This window comes from Carassius auratus, chromosome 43, assembly GCF_003368295.1.
Source record: "Carassius auratus strain Wakin chromosome 43, ASM336829v1, whole genome shotgun sequence".
In the NCBI taxonomy this organism is placed as follows: Eukaryota; Metazoa; Chordata; class Actinopteri; order Cypriniformes; family Cyprinidae; genus Carassius; species Carassius auratus.
Window position 1 is genome coordinate 12,285,058 of NC_039285.1, and position 20,268 is coordinate 12,305,325.

General features: G+C 39.6%; 1 protein-coding gene across 5 annotated transcripts in view; it reads right to left on the reverse strand.

Moving 5' to 3' along the window:
• LOC113061725 (spectrin beta chain, non-erythrocytic 4-like) overlaps window positions 1-20,268 on the reverse strand; it is an 83,665-nt gene that overhangs the window by 2,471 nt on the left and 60,926 nt on the right. For 2 of the 5 annotated variants that reach the window (XM_026231109.1, XM_026231113.1), the window contains 17 exons: window positions 16,833-17,096; window positions 14,752-14,973; window positions 14,578-14,667; window positions 13,565-13,843; window positions 12,622-12,752; window positions 12,244-12,448; window positions 11,876-12,121; window positions 11,004-11,138; window positions 10,616-10,860; window positions 5,180-5,366; window positions 4,592-4,676; window positions 4,294-4,490; window positions 3,073-3,872; window positions 2,620-2,680; window positions 1,490-1,746; window positions 445-615; window positions 316-358 (listed from right to left, as the gene is read on the reverse strand). In XM_026231109.1, coding sequence (XP_026086894.1) covers window positions 316-358; window positions 445-615; window positions 1,490-1,746; window positions 2,620-2,680; window positions 3,073-3,872; window positions 4,294-4,490; window positions 4,592-4,676; window positions 5,180-5,366; window positions 10,616-10,860; window positions 11,004-11,138; window positions 11,876-12,121; window positions 12,244-12,448; window positions 12,622-12,752; window positions 13,565-13,843; window positions 14,578-14,667; window positions 14,752-14,973; window positions 16,833-17,096 — 3,618 coding nt within the window. The remainder of the gene's footprint in view (window positions 1-315; window positions 359-444; window positions 616-1,489; window positions 1,747-2,619; window positions 2,681-3,072; window positions 3,873-4,293; window positions 4,491-4,591; window positions 4,677-5,179; window positions 5,367-10,615; window positions 10,861-11,003; window positions 11,139-11,875; window positions 12,122-12,243; window positions 12,449-12,621; window positions 12,753-13,564; window positions 13,844-14,577; window positions 14,668-14,751; window positions 14,974-16,832; window positions 17,097-20,268) is intronic. The other 3 variants (XM_026231114.1, XM_026231112.1, XM_026231110.1) reach the window with 3 other exon arrangements.

A 20,268-nucleotide genomic window follows, 5' to 3' on the forward strand; every position in this document is an offset into this window, starting at 1 on the left:
CACAAAGTGTACTTCATAACTGTTTTAAGAAGATGCTTAAGCTTTGAGCCATGTATTATTACTCTAAATTGGGCTAATGCTACTATTACTATCTTGTACCATGCAATAATAATTGGCTCAAACTCACTTTTATGAGATGAATAGGCTGCCCTGATTTATAAATATCGGCATTGGCCAGTGAAAAACCCTAATCGGTTGACCTCTAGTGAATTTGGTGCAAATGTCTGTAGATGTCATCTAGGCCTGGTGTTGACTAGTTCAGTCGGAAATACATTATAAAGTCAGAAACTAGGATGATAAAAACAAGCAACTCACCTCATCTTTAGCATGGAACAGAAACTCACTTCCATCGTTAGTTCTAAAATTATAAAGCAGAATTAATATTACGCTACACAAGAATACACAAGTATTTTGGAAAAGATAGTAAAATTGCTAATGAAGTACTTGAGTGTGAAGACATTCTTCTTCTTTTTGTAACCATTGTTGATATCACAGGCACAACGGCTCAGGTTGATAAGTGGCTCGTTGTTGTAAGGTGTCGAGGTGTTCTTCGCATCCTTATAGAAGCCCAGCTCACCTTTATTCAGCACACAGTACAAGTTCACCCAAGATCTGCTGTAGTGTGTGGGAGAGAAAGCAGAAGATTGAACCATCACAACCCAGATGACACCATGCACCGACTAGCTACTCACCCACTGAGACCGGGATGACCAGCCCTTAAGACTGAGCAAGACCAAACTGAGATCATTAGATCTTTAGAAAGAGATGGACTGACCATGTCTTACCTTTGTAGAGATGGAGGAGAACAGTCAGCGGCAAAGAGAGCATTAGAAAGAAGAGAGATTTTGGTTAATGAGATATACTTGCAATATAAACACAAATGCTAGTCCGAAAATGGCTTCAGATGACAGGCAGATTATGTGCAAATACATGCTCCAAAAGAACAGACAGCCATTCTTTTTAGTTCCTTAAACTCCTCGATGCAATGAATTGTTTTGTGACTTGGGCTGCAAAGGTGAAGTATCTGGAAGCTGGAAGCTGTGAAGGGTGAAAGCTTCATACCTTGCTAGCCATGGCTTCAGAGACCCAGCATCAGTTGGTCTTCTGACACAGTCACATCCACCATCCAGGCTGATTTTAGTATTACCATGCAAGTGGCAAGCAGTGCTAACAGTAAGCTATTTTCTGCCATTGCTTGATATGAAACTTGTAATCAGAAATGACCAAAACCAAACAGCTGCTCCTCAATTTAGCTTCAGGAGATATTTTAGGCTTGTGAAGCATTTAAGCATATCCCAGTTTGACTTGAAACTTGGTGAAAGAAAATAAGAACTGCAATTGTTAGTGCTCTAAGCAGCAGTACCTAATGCTAATAACAACATTAGCATAGCTTTGAATGACCAATCATACTGATTGGCATATTTGGTTTAGCCGTTTTCATGCTAATTCCATGCCATGTGCCCCTAATTTTTAAACCACAAAGTCCCACCTGTTCGAACTCTTCTTTTGGCTCTCAATGTCTATTTTGCGGAATAGGAACCCTTCACGCTGGGCAGTGTGGGTAGGCGGCTGGGGGACTGGTGGGCTGCTCTGGGCTGGCGCAGACCTTGAGCGCCGTGTTTCGCCGGCTGGCTCCTTGGGTCGGGGTCTTCTTCTCGGTTTGGGTCTGTCGCGAGCACGTGGCCGGTCCAGTCTAGAAGACTTCTCAGGAAAACCGTTGGGTAGACGTGGAAGCTCTCCTCGTGCCTGAATTGGAAATATACAGCAATGTACATGTGGTAAAATGTGGTTTAAAACAAGAAACTAGTGGTCGACCGATATATCACCAAGGCCGATATATCAGCCGATATTTGGCATTTTTCAAATATCGGCATTGGCCGATAAGTTTTTCTGCTTGTCCGATGCGTTCGAGGCTTTTATTTTGACGGCGCTGAGAGCGGCAGTGCCTGAGCACACTCTTGCTCTTTCGTTTGTCGTCATCGTTAACAGGTCTGTCTAATACAGATAGAAGTGTGTCTTATAATCAGATAGAATGCTTAAACAAAGGAATTAATGTATACAGAAAGTTTAATAATGATTGCTTTTATATAAGACCTATTACAGTAGTAATAGAAAGGCAAACATTACAATACTTTCTTGTTTGCCATCAGCATTAAGCAAATACGCATTTATATAATTTAAACAAATCTTTGCATGACTAATGAACATTTAATTTCACAAACCTTGTGCTGCGCTTTATGCATTTGCCCACTGTCATATTCATGTCATTTTCACTGTGTGCTGTATGTATAATGAGTGTTACCGTGGCTTTATTTGAAAAATATGATTCCCATTGCACACAAACTTCCAAGAGTACTGAGTTTCTTTTTAATTTTATTTTTATTAAATATTTATTTGTGAAAAATACTGTGATGTAAATTATAAGCATGATTCTTTTACAGATGTATTTTTTAATCCATTGTCAAATAATTTGAAATTTCTTAAATAATAATAATAAAAATCATATCAGCTTTATATCGGCTATAGGCCCCTCTGATTTCCAAGATATCGGCATCGGCTGTCAAAAAAAAACATATCAGTCGACCACTACAAGAGACAAACATGAGATTGTCCACATACCTGTGCAGCTTCTCTTTCCTGAAGCTGCTCCACAATCTCAGCTAGCGTTGATCTTTTGTCCCTGACAACATAAAAGGTAAATCTGAGATCTGGAAATGCTATTTTGCATGAACAGAACAGAGAGAAATTGCTGGGGTACTTCAAAGCTTTAAAATCAGTATGGTAGAGCATTTACAATCCTTTTTACGTCCTTCATGTGACAGGTTAAACAGTTTAACAAGAACAATTACAAGAAGAATTTATCCATCAGATGAATACGAATTGCAGTTGAGAAGTTATCCTTGACATATGTCCTTTATTGATATGAACCTCTACTTTGTGTGAACTGACTTGGTGACCAGCATGTGGAAGTATTATAATACTTCTCTTTCAAATCTAGCATTAGCACTGCTGTAACTTTTGTGATGTCTTTTGTAATGTGGATCGCTTGAGGTCACAAATATAGACACTCACCCGCCAGCAGAGCGTCTGTCCGACTGCTCCCTGGCCTCCTGTTCGCTGCTGTCCTGTCTCTCCAGTCGGTGTCTGTCCCTGCGCCGCACCTCATGACCTTCCTGTTCACTAGATGTCTGTCTCTCCAACCTCCTCTCTGCCCTCCCAGCTCGTTCTCTCCACACCTCCTGAGGCAGCTCGTCCCTGCGTGCCTGAATCAGCTGCTCAGTCGATAGTTGCCTTTCCAGCCGTGCCTCCCTTGGAGGGGGATGCTGCTCCACCAAAAGCTCTGAGCGACTGCTCCCACTCCCTCCCACCATGCTGTTTAGGCGTTCCCTTCCTCCGCCGGGCTCCTGGAGCACCACCTCTGCCATCACGTTCTCATGATACCGCTCCCGTTCCCTGTCTCTCTCCAGTAGGGGGTGGACCGCCTCATGGATGTGTTCGATCTTCTGCTGTGGGACTTGGTCCTTAAATTCCACTCGCAATTGGGTGACCTTATGCTCCATAGAAGTGCCCAGTCCTGCAGCCACTCCAACAATCCCAGCATTCCTGGCTTCCTGAAAGCGATGAGTACCAGCTCCATTCATGATGGGAGTGTAGTTGGCCACAGTAGAACCCAGTCTTCGGGCCACGGAAGAAGGAGAGGGCTGAGGGATGATGCGCTCCAACCGGGGCTCGCCCTGCTCATATATGGTCTGTCTAATGATGGAGGAAGGGCTACTGCGAGCAGGAGAAGAGTCCTGAGGGTCCAAGAAAACCTTCCGTCCCAGCAAGGGAGTTGGAGGAAGCTTACTCTGCTCTGCCTTTATCTTCTCTACCTAAATCGTTAAACAAGAGAATTTCTTATTTCTGTAACATAACTATTGAAAGACATCATGCTATACACAATTCACCTTTTAGTAATGTTTTTTATTTTATTTCAGTAGTTAGACTATTGACATTCAAACTAAGGTAAAGTTAAGGAAAAGTTGCACGAGTTGCAAGGAGAATTTTATGACAGTGACATCAGTGTGGATCTGTTTAGCTGTTTTTAATGTTGCTCAGGGGTGTTTGAATACTGCTCCTCCGGGGCCACTATCCTGCAGAGTTCAGCTCTAATTCTAATGGATCCTCCAGACCTATTTTTTTCCTTAAAAAAACCCTTGAACCAGCTAATCAGAGTCTTCAGAATTACTCAAAACTTCTAAGTGGATTCGGCCAGGTTGGAGCTAAACTCTGCAAACGGCTTGTCTCTCTTACTGTGGTAAGACGCCGTAAAGAGCTGAAGCGTTCTTCCCATGTGGCCGCAGCTTTGCGAAAGGCTTCGTGTCTGCGAATCAGTTGCTCAACCTCATCCACACTGCCACCCAGTTCATTACTACTTAGGAGGGGTTCCTGAGCAGTGAGCCAGGCCTCTGCCACCACTGCTTCCTGAGCAAACTGATGCACCTCCAACACTGCAAAGGCACAGAAAGAGAGTGAGATGTTGTGAAGTGCATGACACTGATTACATAATTTATGCATTATGTTTGTTTTCCATTAGCCTCATTTCACCCACTGTGCTGCAACTCTTCCCAGTGTTTTTCCCATTTCTCAGTGAGCTCTTGCTGCTTGGCCAAAACTTTTTCCAGCTTTTCTTTGATCTGAAACGGTCAATACTCCATCGTTAGGTACAGACAGATGACAGCTTGGAATATCATGTAGTCACCATCATTTAGGCTGGAAACATACTTTACACAAGTGCACAATTGCAGACACAAAAGGATGGCCATTTCATTGGAAGCAGACAGTTACATCGTACATACTTAATGTGCTTTCTTGAATTTCTGTGGCAGTGACAAGCCACAGTATTCAAATGGGGATAAACTCTTTTAGATGTATTATTATTCAGGTAGCTTCTTAGACATGTCAACTTTAAGTAACTTTTTGAATCTGAAAATTGAAGAGTTATAGAAGAGTTTATGCTAATACACACTATAGTGCCACTTGTAGCAATGCTGACAATGCAATATGTAACTGCAGTCTGACATATCTTGGATTGCATCAATGCCTGAAACTATACACACATAGAGTATGTTTTGCACATTGTAGTGATTTCAGATTTGCAACAGTTTATAAAAAGTTTAAACTTGATATTTTGTGTCACCTCTTCTGATGCAGGGTTACGGGCAGCCAGTAGAGTCTTGCCCATCTCGATACACTGAAGGACGCTCTTGTTTCGGGCCTCCACCTCACTCTTGAGGCTCTGGTGATAGTTCATCAGGACCTCCACAGATGACACGTCCCTGCAAGTACCAGAGAGCCCATATCCCATTAAAGCTCTGAGGAAAGAGCTGACAGTGAGAGGAGAGGGAGTTACTTGGGCAAGAATACATGGGCCAAGTCTGCCCACAGAAAGATACAGCAACAGAAGGCCATTCTGGCACCATGAAGAGTGTGTCCATAACGGCTCCTGAGCTATTGAGTATTATAGGGTCTTTCAAAGAGATACAAACATATATATATATATATATATATATATATATATACATATATATATATATATATATATATATATATATATATATACATATATATATATATATATATATATATATATATATATATATATATATTAGGGGTGTAACGATACGCGTATTCGTATTGAACCGTTCGGTACGACGCTTTCGGTTCGGTACGCGGTACGCATTATGTATACCGAACGGTTCGTTGGAGTAATTAATTATATTTGAAAAAAAAAAAAAAAAGAGAGAGAGAGAAATATAATGATATGCGTTCAACAAGGTAGCCCAATAACCCAAACAACGTAACAGGCAACGCCCCTGACACTCCCGAAGAAGAAAAAAACACCATCTTATATGTTTATGTTAGGCTACTCAGCAGGCGCTCGCTCACTCAGTACACGCTGAAGGCTCGTTGCAAAATAGCCAATGCGTTTAACAGACTAGAAATGAGAAGATCCCCCAATAACCAACAGGTCTGGTGTTTGGGTGCACTTTGGATTCCCTTTAAGCTATAATGGTGATGGCAAGAGAGTGGTGGATAAAAAAACAACGGTATGTCGCATCTGCAACATGACAGGGTACATCAGCGGGAATAAAAAAAAAAAAAAAAAAAAACACCAGCGGGAATATCTGGGATATATGCGTCAGTACTATCTGGGAAAAGACGAAAAAAAGGAGAAACATGCACGCAGCAAACTATCCCTGCAGCATTTAGAAACTATAGCTTACAGGGAATCCAACCCAAACACCAGACCTGTTGGTTATTTTAGGATCTTATATTTCTGGTCTGTTAAAGGCATTCGACATTTTGCAACGAGCCTTCAGCGCGTGCTGAGTGAGCGAGCGCCTTAGGGGCCGTTCACATATCGTGCCTAAAAACGCATGGAAAACGCTAGGCGCGTCTTTCTCCTCCTTTCCAAAGCGCTTGGGCAGAAGCGCTCATGAGGCGTCTGTCTTTGCTAAGCAACAATGACGTGCTCTCTCCATGAGACGCGGAAATTTCAGCGAAGGATAAATGGATTTGCAGCTCTAAAAATCGCTTGCAGTAGCGCTGCTACTAAATTTATTTCAAAATTGCAATCCATATACAACTATGATCAGCTGATCCTTCATCTTGGCTGAGCTCTCAACGTTGTTACGGGAAAGGATGAAGCTGATTGGTTAGTTCTTGTCACATGACCCGCGGTGCGCTTGCGGCATTCTGAAAAGTTGAGATGTTTTTACATTTTGCTGTATCTAAAACGTATCGAACCGAACCGAACCGAACCGTGACATCAGTGTATCGTATCGAACCGAACCGTGAATTTTGTGAACCGTTACACCCCTAATATATATATTAGGGGTGTAACGATACGCGTATTCGTATTGAACCGTTCGGTACGACGCTTTCGGTTCGGTACGCGGTACGCATTATGTATACCGAACGGTTCGTTGGAGTAATTAATTATATTTGAAAAAAAAAAAAAAAAGAGAGAGAGAGAAATATAATGATATGCGTTCAACAAGGTAGCCCAATAACCCAAACAACGTAACAGGCAACGCCCCTGACACTCCCGAAGAAGAAAAAAACACCATCTTATATGTTTATGTTAGGCTACTCAGCAGGCGCTCGCTCACTCAGTACGCGCTGAAGGCTCGTTGCAAAATAGCCAATGCGTTTAACAGACTAGAAATGAGAAGATCCCCCAATAACCAACAGGTCTGGTGTTTGGGTGCACTTTGGATTCCCTTTAAGCTATAATGGTGATGGCAAGAGAGTGGTGGATAAAAAAACAACGGTATGTCGCATCTGCAACATGACAGGGTACATCAGCGGGAATAAAAAAAAAAAAAAAAAAAAACACCAGCGGGAATATCTGGGATATATGCGTCAGTACTATCTGGGAAAAGACGAAAAAAAGGAGAAACATGCACGCAGCAAACTATCCCTGCAGCATTTAGAAACTATAGCTTACAGGGAATCCAACCCAAACACCAGACCTGTTGGTTATTTTAGGATCTTATATTTCTGGTCTGTTAAAGGCATTCGACATTTTGCAACGAGCCTTCAGCGCGTGCTGAGTGAGCGAGCGCCTTAGGGGCCGTTCACATATCGTGCCTAAAAACGCATGGAAAACGCTAGGCGCGTCTTTCTCCTCCTTTCCAAAGCGCTTGGGCAGAAGCGCTCATGAGGCGTCTGTCTTTGCTAAGCAACAATGACGTGCTCTCTCCATGAGACGCGGAAATTTCAGCGAAGGATAAATGGATTTGCAGCTCTAAAAATCGCTTGCAGTAGCGCTGCTACTAAATTTATTTCAAAATTGCAATCCATATACAACTATGATCAGCTGATCCTTCATCTTGGCTGAGCTCTCAACGTTGTTACGGGAAAGGATGAAGCTGATTGGTTAGTTCTTGTCACATGACCCGCGGTGCGCTTGCGGCATTCTGAAAAGTTGAGATGTTTTTACATTTTGCTGTATCTAAAACGTATCGAACCGAACCGAACCGAACCGAACCGTGACATCAGTGTATCGTATCGAACCGAACCGTGAATTTTGTGAACCGTTACACCCCTAATATATATATATATATATATATATATATATACGCACACACACACTATAGCTCTGTTTCAAAACCTAGTGAGCTGCCAACATAGGTGTGCTCCCAATTCAAAAGCTAGCATCTTTTGTCAAAAAACCTTAAGGCAACAATGCTGAGAAGAACATTTCAGAAAACATTACAACAAACACAGTGGTAGAAAATGGTGGATTTTTCAAGATTTAAAAAAAATATATAATTAAATACAGAAAAGTATACAAAAAAGTTTTTAAAATCCAATTATTGCTCATACTGTGTATTTATTTGTTTATTAGAGATTCCTTTTGTTAGCTTAGTAACATGCAATGTCAGACGCTATTGGACTCAATTTCTAAGTGAAGTCCTCTGTTCATGTCACATAAAAAGTGCCACTTGAAAAGCATTTCAAATTAGAATAAATTACCATAGGTCTGTATCAATTTGATTATATTATTTATTTGATGTTTTACTAATAGCTGTTATTTCACACTTCGTAAATTACAGAATCGGAAAGCAATACAAGTAATTTTACAAACATTAAACCTAAGATAGATTTTGCAAAACTACAAACAAAAAAGTTTTTCATTTATTGTTAAAAAGAAGTTCAATATACAAGCAGCGTTTTGATGTTAGCAAACATCTTGATGGTGCCCGCAATGCTGAGAGCTGTATATAGTTGAATATTTTAATATATGCTGCATGCTCTCCTCTCAATAATGGGATAAACACACAACAAAAATGACAGTGGTGAGAAAGCAGCAGATAAGAAAGCATCTGATCATAGCGATGTGTATATGTCTGCACTGGCTCTGAGTTTGTCAGTAAAGTCCAGTCTTGTCATGTTTATTATAGCTTTTTAAACAATAGATTGCTATAAAACAAGCAGCTTTACAATGTTAAAAACAGTGTCAGTGTCGCTTTCAGTTAGAATTACAACTTGATTTAGATTTAAGCTTGATTTAGCTCAAGACCTTTTTTATAATCGCAACACTATAAGGTATGTTAAGAGAGATAATGTGAATAAAATAGTTTATCCAAAAATAAAACCTCTCATCATTAACCTTTATTTTGTTTCATATCCAAATGATTTTTAAAAGGAGATGTTAGGCAGAGTAATACATCGGTCAGCTACCAAATATTTGTATTTTTAATGTAAAAAATAACGGTATAATAATTGTAATTGTAAAGTAGTAATATAATTGTTTGACACTTTCAAAAGCTGAAGTGATTACCCTGTTTTATTAGTTATTATGTTCAATATATAGCTCAATATAGCTCAATTTAACTAATTGCAAAAGCTGAATAATCAAATCCTACTGATTAATCAAGGATTAGTTGATTAAACATTCTAATAACTGTTAGATTCATCTATTATCAAAATATTAATTAGTTTCAGCCCCATTTCAAATTCTCTTATGCCGCTTTTCCACCGAAATTACCCGGAACATTTTTACCGGGAACTTTTTTTCCCAGGAACTTTTTTCCCCCCAGACCTGTTGCTTTCTGCGTTTCCACCGCGGTGTAAAGTACCGGGAAGATTAGGCAAATAGACTGGTGACGTAGGTTTGCGCGCGTTTCTCAATACAAAGTACGCTGATTTTGGACGTGCCTCCTCCGGTAGTGCAGACTTTGTGCATTCGACTCGGGAGTGTGATGTCCGCGACGACGCAAGTCCGGTAAATCTGCAAACAGCAGCGTACTTGATAACTTCAGTCAGCTCGTCTTGGCTACTGCAATTTTCCTCTCTGTATATTTAAAAAAAAACGAAATAGGATATCAAATAAAATTAAAAAAAAATAGGTGAAACAACACACTTTTAAATAGGACCTGTCTTTATAAATAAACCACAGATTTTAAACAACTACATTCTCGCCTGAAATACTTTTAAAATTACATTTCATGACACAATAAGAGTAATATTTTGCAAATGATCCGAATAAATGGTGGTTGAATGCTGACTCAACCAATGCTGCGTGAACTCAACCAATCAGGATGTTTAGCACTCAAGTCCCGCCCCCGGAAGTTCCGGAACTTTGAAAAAGTACCACCTCGCCAGCAGGGACTTTCTAAAGGGGCATTTTTTTAACCCGGAACTTTATTTAGTTCCTGGTTCCTGCGGTGGAAACACACTGAGTACCAGGCCAAAGTCCCTAGTTCCTGGGTAAAGTTCCTGCGGTGGAAACCGCGGCATTAGGTTACCTTGTATCCTAAGAAGCTAGTTTTCTGTATAGGTAGTAGTCAGCATAGCAGCTCAATATGTTTTGCAACAGATCTGTAGTGTTCTTATAGAGTGCTCTTAATGGATACGATTATGCTTAATCTTAATATGATGTTTGGCTCATGCACTTACCGCTATATCACTTAATTGTGCTCGTGGTATGATACCTATAGCACACTCCAGCGGCCACACTGGCTGCTCTTCAGCTGACCTGATGCAAACTTTCATGCATTACAACGTTAAAGCACATTAATAAGCTCCTGTAAGCAGAGAGCAAGTGTCCCAGCATGTGTCCTACCTTGGTTTCTCGCCGGTTCCTATCTGACAGATGATGCTGTCCATCCACATCAGCTGATCACGCACCATCCCAAAGAAGCGCAACTTGTCAGTCGCTGTGGTGATTTGCATTCGACAGTCCTCACAGGATATGAGCAGCTCTTTCCACCCCTGCATCACTTCATGTTCCTGCATGGCGATGGCTTCTGCTTTCTCCCCGGCATAAACTGTTCGGAGCTGTGCTGCACTCTCCTGCAACTGTCTTATCTGAAGAAAACAGGGACACTTCTTTATGCAAATGTTGCCATTGCCATGCACTTTATTCATCATCAAGTATTTACGAGATGTATCTACAGACTTTACATATTTCTTGTGCACTCCTTGCATAAGGATGTGTTGCATCAGTTCACCTGTGTAACAAGTAGCTGAATATCATGTTCAAAAGTCTGCATAAGTCTCTGAAGAGTGCTGGTATTTGAAGTTCCTCCTTGACACGCGCGAACCTCAGGTAACCTCCGCTGCTTATCCTCGATCTGTGCTAAAACCTGAAACACACACAGACTCATGCTATTCCACACATGCAGACACATGAGACCACCGTGGTCTACGCTTTAAAACAGCATCAGCACTGCTCCTATTTATCATGTACACACAGTAAAGCTTTGACTCTGTCTCAACACCTGTCGAAGAAGGACAAACATGCTCCAGCATTATCCAATAAATATCACTGTAATAAAAAATATACATCCACAAAAAGCTTCCCAGTGCATTTAGGAAAACTAGGACTGTTATTCAACCAATAATATCAAGTACACTGCCCATTCAACCTTCTTTCTTTTGTAAAAGTTGACCCCTAGATATAAATATATATACATACATATACACACACACACATACAGACACACACACACACACACACACATATATATATATATATATATATATATATATATATATATATATATATATATATGTATAAAAACAGAGGCTCTGTTCTTTCTATTTGAGATATTGCATGTGCAGATATTCATACAAAATATTTTTGGGGCCATAACAAATTTTGTGAAAATATTAAAACTGCTTGCGTTGGCTGCGGGGAAAGAGTTAATGCATTGCTATATTGTTGCTTGGATGGATGCATGTCCATAAAACAGATCATTTCAAGAATTTCCCACGAGCAACAGTGAAACTGATAACTAATCATAATAACGACGGCATTAAGAAATGCCACTCAGTTCAGATGATTTCATTAATCAGATGTCCTGCATTTCCTTCTCCACACCTCTCGGCAGTCAGAGAAGAACTTGTGTAACTGGTGTGAAGCAGCGAGCATCTGTCCCCGTGTCTCCATCAGCTCCAGCAGATCCGCCCAGGCCTCGTTCACCCCATCCTTCCATTCGGCGATGGTGGCTGCATCAGCATGGCCGTAATCTATGAGCTCATCAACCATCTGGTTGACAGCGGTGACCCTCTCCTGCCCCAGGCTCCCAGTCTCCGTTGCAAACTCTGTAAATTTCTCCTGCAGAATCTAAAGGATCGGGTAAAGTGCCACCACGACAGGACAGAAATGTTAAGAAACTGCAGAACTACTGGAGCTACAATCAATCATGTTTAGGGGCAGATAAATGTGAAATCGCTGAAGCAACTGACCGTGACATGCTCAAAGTCCTGTCCGAGTTCAGTGGAGCTGGCGATGACCTCCCTCTCTGCGATCCACTGCTCAAGTTCATCCACCTCCCTGTTGAGCTGATAGAGCCAGTACTGCTGCTCCAGACGAGACTTCCTCTCCTCCGACAGGTCCTTCAGAGACACGTACAGCCTGTCGATCTGAGACTGATGCTTACTGATCTGCTCACTAAGGCACAAGCATACACACACATACTTAGATTTCATTCAAAGGGAAAAAAATCAGTGAAATCTGTTACTCTTGAAAGGTGTTATCACTGGAATATAAAGAGTGTGAAGAAACTGAAGATTGTTGTGTGTTTGTATGTTTGACTGGGTCAGTGAGTACTGCTGCACATTTACCAGTCCGGATGTCCGAGCTCCAGCAGCTGTCTGCACTGCTGGGAAAGCATCCCGATGGTCTCGGCATAGTCCTCGATGGTCTGCTCTAGCGCCAGCTGTTTCTTCAGGAGCTTCAGAGTACTGGCCTCATCCTTGAGCGAGAGCGGACACAGCTCAGACACATTCATCCTGCTCCAATGTCATCATCTAGAACATCACAGCATCCCAGGAAACTACCTGGGTGTCCTTGCCTAAAACTAAAGTCCTTGAAAACATGTTGCCTACACAGGTCTCAACAATGAAGATGTTTGGTTATAAAATATAAATTATTATAATTAATTATACAAGTTTTTACTTATTTTTCATTCTCTGCATTTCTCCTCTATTCTAGTCCATTTCCTAGCTTTCTAATAAACCTAGCATTGTATACTACAAATATTGTATTATATATATGCATATATATGAATGTATTCAATTCAATTCAAGTTTATTTGTATATCGCTTTTTGCGATACAAATCATTGCAAAGCAACTTTACAGAAAATTAAGTTTCTACAATATTTAGTAGTAGCTTATAAGTAGTGACTGTCAGTTTATGTGCATATGACAGGAATTTTCAGAAAAATTAATACAAGATGTAGTCAACCGGATGATGAACACTAATAACAGCAATTATATGATATCATATGATATCAACATGATATCATAGTAAGTATATATATATATATATATATATATATATATATATATATATATATATATATATATATATATTAATATAGAGTATACAGTATACACAAGCCAGAAAACTAATATTCTGTTTCTGTTTGTTAGAATAATTTATTACATTATTTGATTCTATTTACTTTAAATATTTTTTTTATCTAAGACCTATAGAAACAGCACCCCAGAATGGCTGTTTGGTATTCCCACCCTCACAAGGCCTCTCCGTTTTCCTCTCCTACCTTTCCCGTCTCCTCATTCATCATGTGCAGTTCCTGCTCGCTGAGCCAAGCCTCCACCTCTCCTGCATCAAAGTAGTACTGCTGTGCCTGGTACATGACATCCAGCCGGAGCTGGCGGTGCTCAGTCTCTGTCCACAGCACCTCCCACAGCTGATGGAGCTGCTCCATGCCGGCCCTGATGCTGTCTGCTTCTGGACTGCGGATAGACGCAATCACACCTGCTCTCTCCAGAACATCCTCCACACGTCCACGGTGACCTTGAAGCTCCCTCTGCAGACTCTGAGAGGAGATGCCCATGAGAAGCACAGTCAGTGATATCCATATCTCTAAATGTTTCTGTTGAGCACAACAATAATATTGTTCCCAACCCTGGTCCCGGAGGCACCCCAACACTACACATTTTGCATCTCTCCTTTCTCTTACACACTAATTTCAGGTCTTGGAGTCTCTACTTATGAGGCAATGACCTGAATCAGGTGTGTTTGATTAAGGATACATGCAAAATGTGCAGTATTGGGGTGCCTCCAGGATCAATGCTGGGAACCACTGGGATAGAGCATTTTAAACATCCTAAAAGCAAGTTCACTCTAAGAATAATAAGTCAGTGTAATTCTTTGAGAAGAGGGAAGTTCACACCACAATTACAACACTTCCGTGTCTTTAAGTATTTAACAGCAAATTCCATTTTTATGACAGGATTCTGCAATTCCGTCCATGTTTTCCACATTACACCGACTTAAAATTATAGCCCCACTTTGATAATTCCTGCTGTAAACAACTGAGCATCACACACTACCAGACTTTCATTTTTTTTGTTTAAAGCACTAAATAAATAGACTGTCTCTGATTGTGTACAGACTGAAAATCAGGGCAAAAATTTAGGCAAAATCTTGTAGTATATTCTAGCCTTAATCAACCAACTAGACCAGCACCAGACAAGCCTAAATCAGCATTAAGCAGCTGGTCTAAAGTGGTTCTCCACAGGATTTAGAGTTGTTTTGATGCCATCTTACTTGATTCTTCTTCATGAGTTGCTGTACAGCTTGCAAACTTGTGCCATGCTCCTGAGAAGTGGCCACTGGAAGACGCTCTTGTATCCACAACTGCAGGCAAACACATTTTCAAAACATGTAGCACTTTTCAAAATATATTAAAGGTAATGTTTATAATGAGGTTGTTAAACTCACAACTTCATCCTCAAGGTCACGGCCCACTTGGTGCACTTCTTTAGAGGCCAGCAGGATACGACGTCTCTCTTTCAGAGGCTCAATCAGTCGTACAATTCGCGTTTCCACCCCGGCTTGTCTCTCAGACACCTTTTCCACCTGCCCCTGCTGAGGGATGGAGGCCGCCTGGGCCTGCAGCTCTCCAACCTCTTTATACCACTCCTCCATCTGACACTCCATCGTCTGTTAGAGGTGGACATGATCAATGAGCAAAAGAACATCAGTGAAGAGATCGGTGGAAATGTATGACAGGAAAGATGCACAGGAGAACGAAGTGGACGTTAAAGAGAGAGGGATGGAGAAATACACAGTTCAGCACAGTTAAAAATGACGACAGCATTGATAGTGGGAACGAGGAGAGGAAGAACACCAGGGACACCAAAGGAGACAGGAAGTGAGTTATGACATCATCATAAACTTTTCAAACTTCCAAAGAAAATGTATTAGCTCATTAATATTAAAATGTGCTTGTAAAAAGTTTAAGTCCAGGAAAATTCCAAATTACAGTAAGTATGACTGCAAAGATATCAGGACATACACTACTATTCAAAAGTTAGGGGTCAGTAAGATTTTTAGAAATTAATTAATGCTTTTATTCAGAAAGGATGCATTACATTTATCAAAAAGTGAAAATTCATAATATATTTATAATAAAATATGTATTTTTCATTTTTAAAAATTGTAATAGTATTTCACAATATTACTGTTTTTACTGCATTTTTCATTAAATAAATGCAGCCTTCTTTTGAAAACAATTAAAAATCATACCAAACCCAAACTTTTGAATGCTTTTGTAAAGAAAGATTTACATGCTGTAACCCATTCGGCTCTGATGTTACATAAATTAAGACCAAGTGAGTAAATGACCAATCAAACCCAATATATTCAGGGCTACAATAATTACAGTAATGGGATTCCAACCTGTGACCTATTAATACAGACACACCGTTGTTATTTTCATTCTGAAGTGAGAAGCAGCAATTCATTGACTTATACACATTTAACATCAAACTAAATGAGTATTACAAAGAAATGCAACTGAACCTTAAAGGGACAGTTCACCCCAAAATGAAAAATGTCATAATTTACTTACCCTTATGTCATTCCAAACCTGTATGAGTTGCTTTAGGAAAAAATACTATGGAAGTTAATGGCAACCACCAACTGTTTGATTACCAGCAATCTTCAAAATAGCTTATTTTATGTTCAACATAGGAAAGCAATTCATACAGGTTTGAAACAACATGAGGGTGAGTAAATGATGACAGAATTTCCATTTTTGGGTGAACTGTCCCTTTAAAAAGAATCTAGAATTAGAATAACTACTTGAAATGTTTCATTTTGATCGGCATAACTAATTGGAGAGACAGAGAGCTAACATTTTTTAATATTTTAGACAGCTTAAACTTTTAATTACAGTAAATGCTTCTGAAGGCATAATGTTTGAAATATGCTGATGTATAAAAGGACAGGAAATATAACACAATTAAAAATCACACACTCCCTTACACACACACACACACACAGACGCTTCATAGGACTGGTCGGCCTGCACTGACCGCAACCTATGATGCACATATGAAATATATTCTGGTGAAGACTGATGGGAATTTTAAAGAAGAACATAAAAGATAATGGAAAGCAAGAGAGAGGGTGTGCGAAATGAAGATGCTACAATACCGCTGATGGTGATGAGGGTGGAGTGATGTGGGGACAGAGCTCAAACTGAACTCAGATCAGCTAAGATCCATGGCATGCTGTCAGAGAGGAGAGCCACACCAGTGACATGAATCACACTCATACGGTGGACAGCGATGAGGCTCATATTACCAGTAAATGCAGCAGTGGTTAAGAAAAGAAAAGTCTTCAGCACAGGAATCGGAAAGAAATAAAGAGCAAATTAAAGGCACGTTGGAAACCAGCATTCTGACAGATCAAAAATAAATTTTGGAGGAAACATCATCTTGATGCACAAAGCTTGTGATGCTTACGAGAGAAGTGAAAGCTGCTGATAGGTATGTCTGTAAAACAAGAGTAAAGACCTGTAGTTTCTTCAGCTGCTTGTTGACAGTGGTCAGGTCCTGGCCGTAGTCCACGTGTGCCAGCTGTCCCTCAAGCTGCTGGAGTCTCTGGTCCAGACTGGAGTAGCTCTGTACCAGCAGGTCGGCTCGGTTGGCCTCGAACAGCTGCCGGGCTTTGGCTTGGGTGGTGCTCTCCAGATCCTGCCAACACTCACGGATCTCCTCCAGCTTCTTCTTCACCAGCGCGCTCATCTCTGGCTTCTCCTGCATTAACCGCTGGCCCTCCTGAGAAAACAGATAACAGACAGAGAAAAGCATCAGTATTCAGAGGCGAGTATTCTTTTCCACTAGTGGCAGAAACATGGAACTGCAAAATAATGAAAGCTTCCCAAATACTTAAAAAAGATAAAAAGTGGACTTAAGCATACTTTTAAAAAAGAGTGCTATGGAAATACTTTAAAAGTATATATTTAAGCGCGAGCTGAATATGTATTTAAACAATGAAAACGTGCTATAGTTTAAATGTATATTAAAATGCAATTAGTTTAACCTTTTTACAGTTTTATATGTAGCTTCATAATTACATCTATTGTCTTTGAAGAAGTAAGGTTAAAGTGTACTTTATAGTAAACAGAAATATACCATGTAATTTTTTTTTTAACTCGCATGTCATGTATTTAAACATTTGTAATTACACATCTGTAATGATGAAGTTACAGTTAAGTACATATAAAATATATCAGCTATAATATCAAAAAACACCCTACAGCTACAATTCTAATCAAGTACAATCTATACACGTGCTTTAGAAAGTCATCAAAAAATATTTTTAAAACAAAGATTTAAAATGTACTTTAAAGTAAAACTTGGAATTTGACATTATTAAAAACCACACTTTTTAAGTGTACTTAAGTGTGTTAAGAAACATGAAAATATAATCTGAAGTATAATTAAGTGGCCTTTTCTTTTATTAATATTACATAATTTTCTGCAAGTTTTTTTAAATATATTTTTTTTTACTATAGAAAACATTTGCCTTTAAATAAAGATTTGACACCAACATCCTACAACAATAAAAGCATATCTGAAAACTAGACTAAATAAGCTAAATCTGATTAACTAATCATTATAATCTCACAGTGATCACAGGAGTGCTTAGGACTGTCCCTGTGTCCGAAATTGACCTATTGGGCACTATTTGAGTGGACAGCCATATTTAGTGGTGTCCAAAACCTCAGTGGACATTATCGAGTGCACTCGTTCAATCGCACAATGCACAGCAATAACGAGTGTACAACTGATTGATTTTGGATTCAGATACACACGAGTACAGTTGGCCGCGTCTGGACTCCAGCCTTCCTAAAAGAATACTGCACCTGCGTCACTTCAGATCAGCTCAGGACAGAGAAAGCTGATCTAACGATGAGAGCAGATGCTCCATCACAGACGCACACATATTATAAAATTGCTGAAGTCTATTTATTCCTCAGACACTCATCTGTGCCTCCACATTTAGATAAAAAAGTCAGAACTATAGAAACAGTGCACAGTTTTAAAGAAGGTACCTTTGGCCTTTAGTTCTGTTATTGACACTATTAGCTACTTTTCACTATTACTAACCTTGTGAAAATAAGTATGCTTAATTAGTATTGAATGTGCACTTGTTGTGTACTTCAGATCTTAGAAGTATATTTCTAAAGCACTGTACTTGTGGATAATACAATATTAATTAAATAAAATACCATTTTAGCGTACTTACATAGATGACACTTAGGTGCAAACTTAAGTAAACTTTTAAAAAGTGCACTATGTAATAAAGTCAAATTAAAAGTTTTAAAGCTTAAATCATGTTTTAATAAACCTTTATCGTGCTTAAAAGAAGTACACTTTGATATGTTGACCAATCTTCTAAAGCACATGTGAAATACTTGATTAACTATTATTCAATATTACAAGTTAATATATTGTAAATGTACTAAATTCCTCATAACAAATGTGTAATTACAAAAGTATTTAAATTCATGACATAAAAGTTCAGAAAAAAATTACATTAAAATATTTTCATTTATCATAATGTTTCACATTTCCATACTTAAAGGGCTAGTTCACCCATAAATTAGAAATCTGTCATAAATTACACACCCTCCAGTCGTTTCAAACCAGTAAGACCTTTATTCATCTTCAGAACACAAATTAAGATATTTCTGATGAAATCCGAGAGCTTTCTGACCCTCCATATGCAGCAACACAACTACCACAGTCAAGGCCTAGAAAGGTAGTAAGGACATCTTTAAAACAGTTCATGTGACATCAGTGCATTAAGCGTATGAAGCTACGAGAATATTTTTTTTTTGTGTGCAAAGCGGCAAAACATTTAAACACAATATATAGCCTACATTTCTTGTTAAAATATTTACAATTAAAACACCACAGACAGAAAAAGTCTCGTGCATTTTGCATTTGAATCTTTATCACAAGCAATCCCACGGGTCTTAAAGGTCCCCTTCTTCGTGATCCCATGTTTTAAACTTTACTTAGTGTGTAATGTTGTTGTTAGAGTATAAATAATATCTGTAAAATTCTAGAACTCAAAGTTCAATGCCAAGCGAGATATTTTATTTAACAGAATTCACCTACAAAAACGACCTGTTTGGACTACATCCCTCTAGTTCCTGCAGTAATGACGACACTAAAACAGTTTTTTGACTAACCTCCGCCCACATGAATTCACAAAAAGGGGAGCGTGGTCTTGTTGGACTCAGACGGAGAAGAGGAAGAGCTGCGTTTGTGTTTGCCATGTCGTTGAAACGCTGTTATTTTCATCTCGGAGTCCAATCATCTTTGTTTGGGCTTCACAGGGACGCTGTACTTGGAGATTAATGGTTACAATTTATGTTTAACTCTGTTCCCGAAAATTATAATCCACATGTAAAACTATGTGCAGCACATTTTGCTGAGGACAGCTTGCTGAGGACAACTTTCTCAATCTCAATCAGTTTGATGCCGGATTCGCACAAAGATTATTCTGGAAAGATTGAGCAGTTCCCTCTTTGTCTGTAGAAGGCGTTGTTTATGGACCACAACCAGTAAGTGTATTTTATTATTTAAGTTGGTGCGTTTAACAGTTTCTGTAACTTATTACACAAAGGGCAACGCTGTTTAGCTTTGTTAACTAGATGTTAGGGCTGTGCAAAAAAATGAATGTGATTTTCATGCGCATCTCGTCAGTAAAAACGATCCTGTGATTATAAGTACATCTCCAGCACATGCTTCTCAAGACTAGCCCAATCGCGTTACCAGGAGGGCAGCGCGTGCTCAGCTACTGTCGAATCACAACTGGCCCAATCAGAACCTGTTACGTATTTCTGAAGGAGGGGCTTTATAGAACAAGGAAGTCATCAGCCCGTTTTTATGACAGTGAAAAAAGCGGTATACAGATACGTAGGTGAATTGTGTG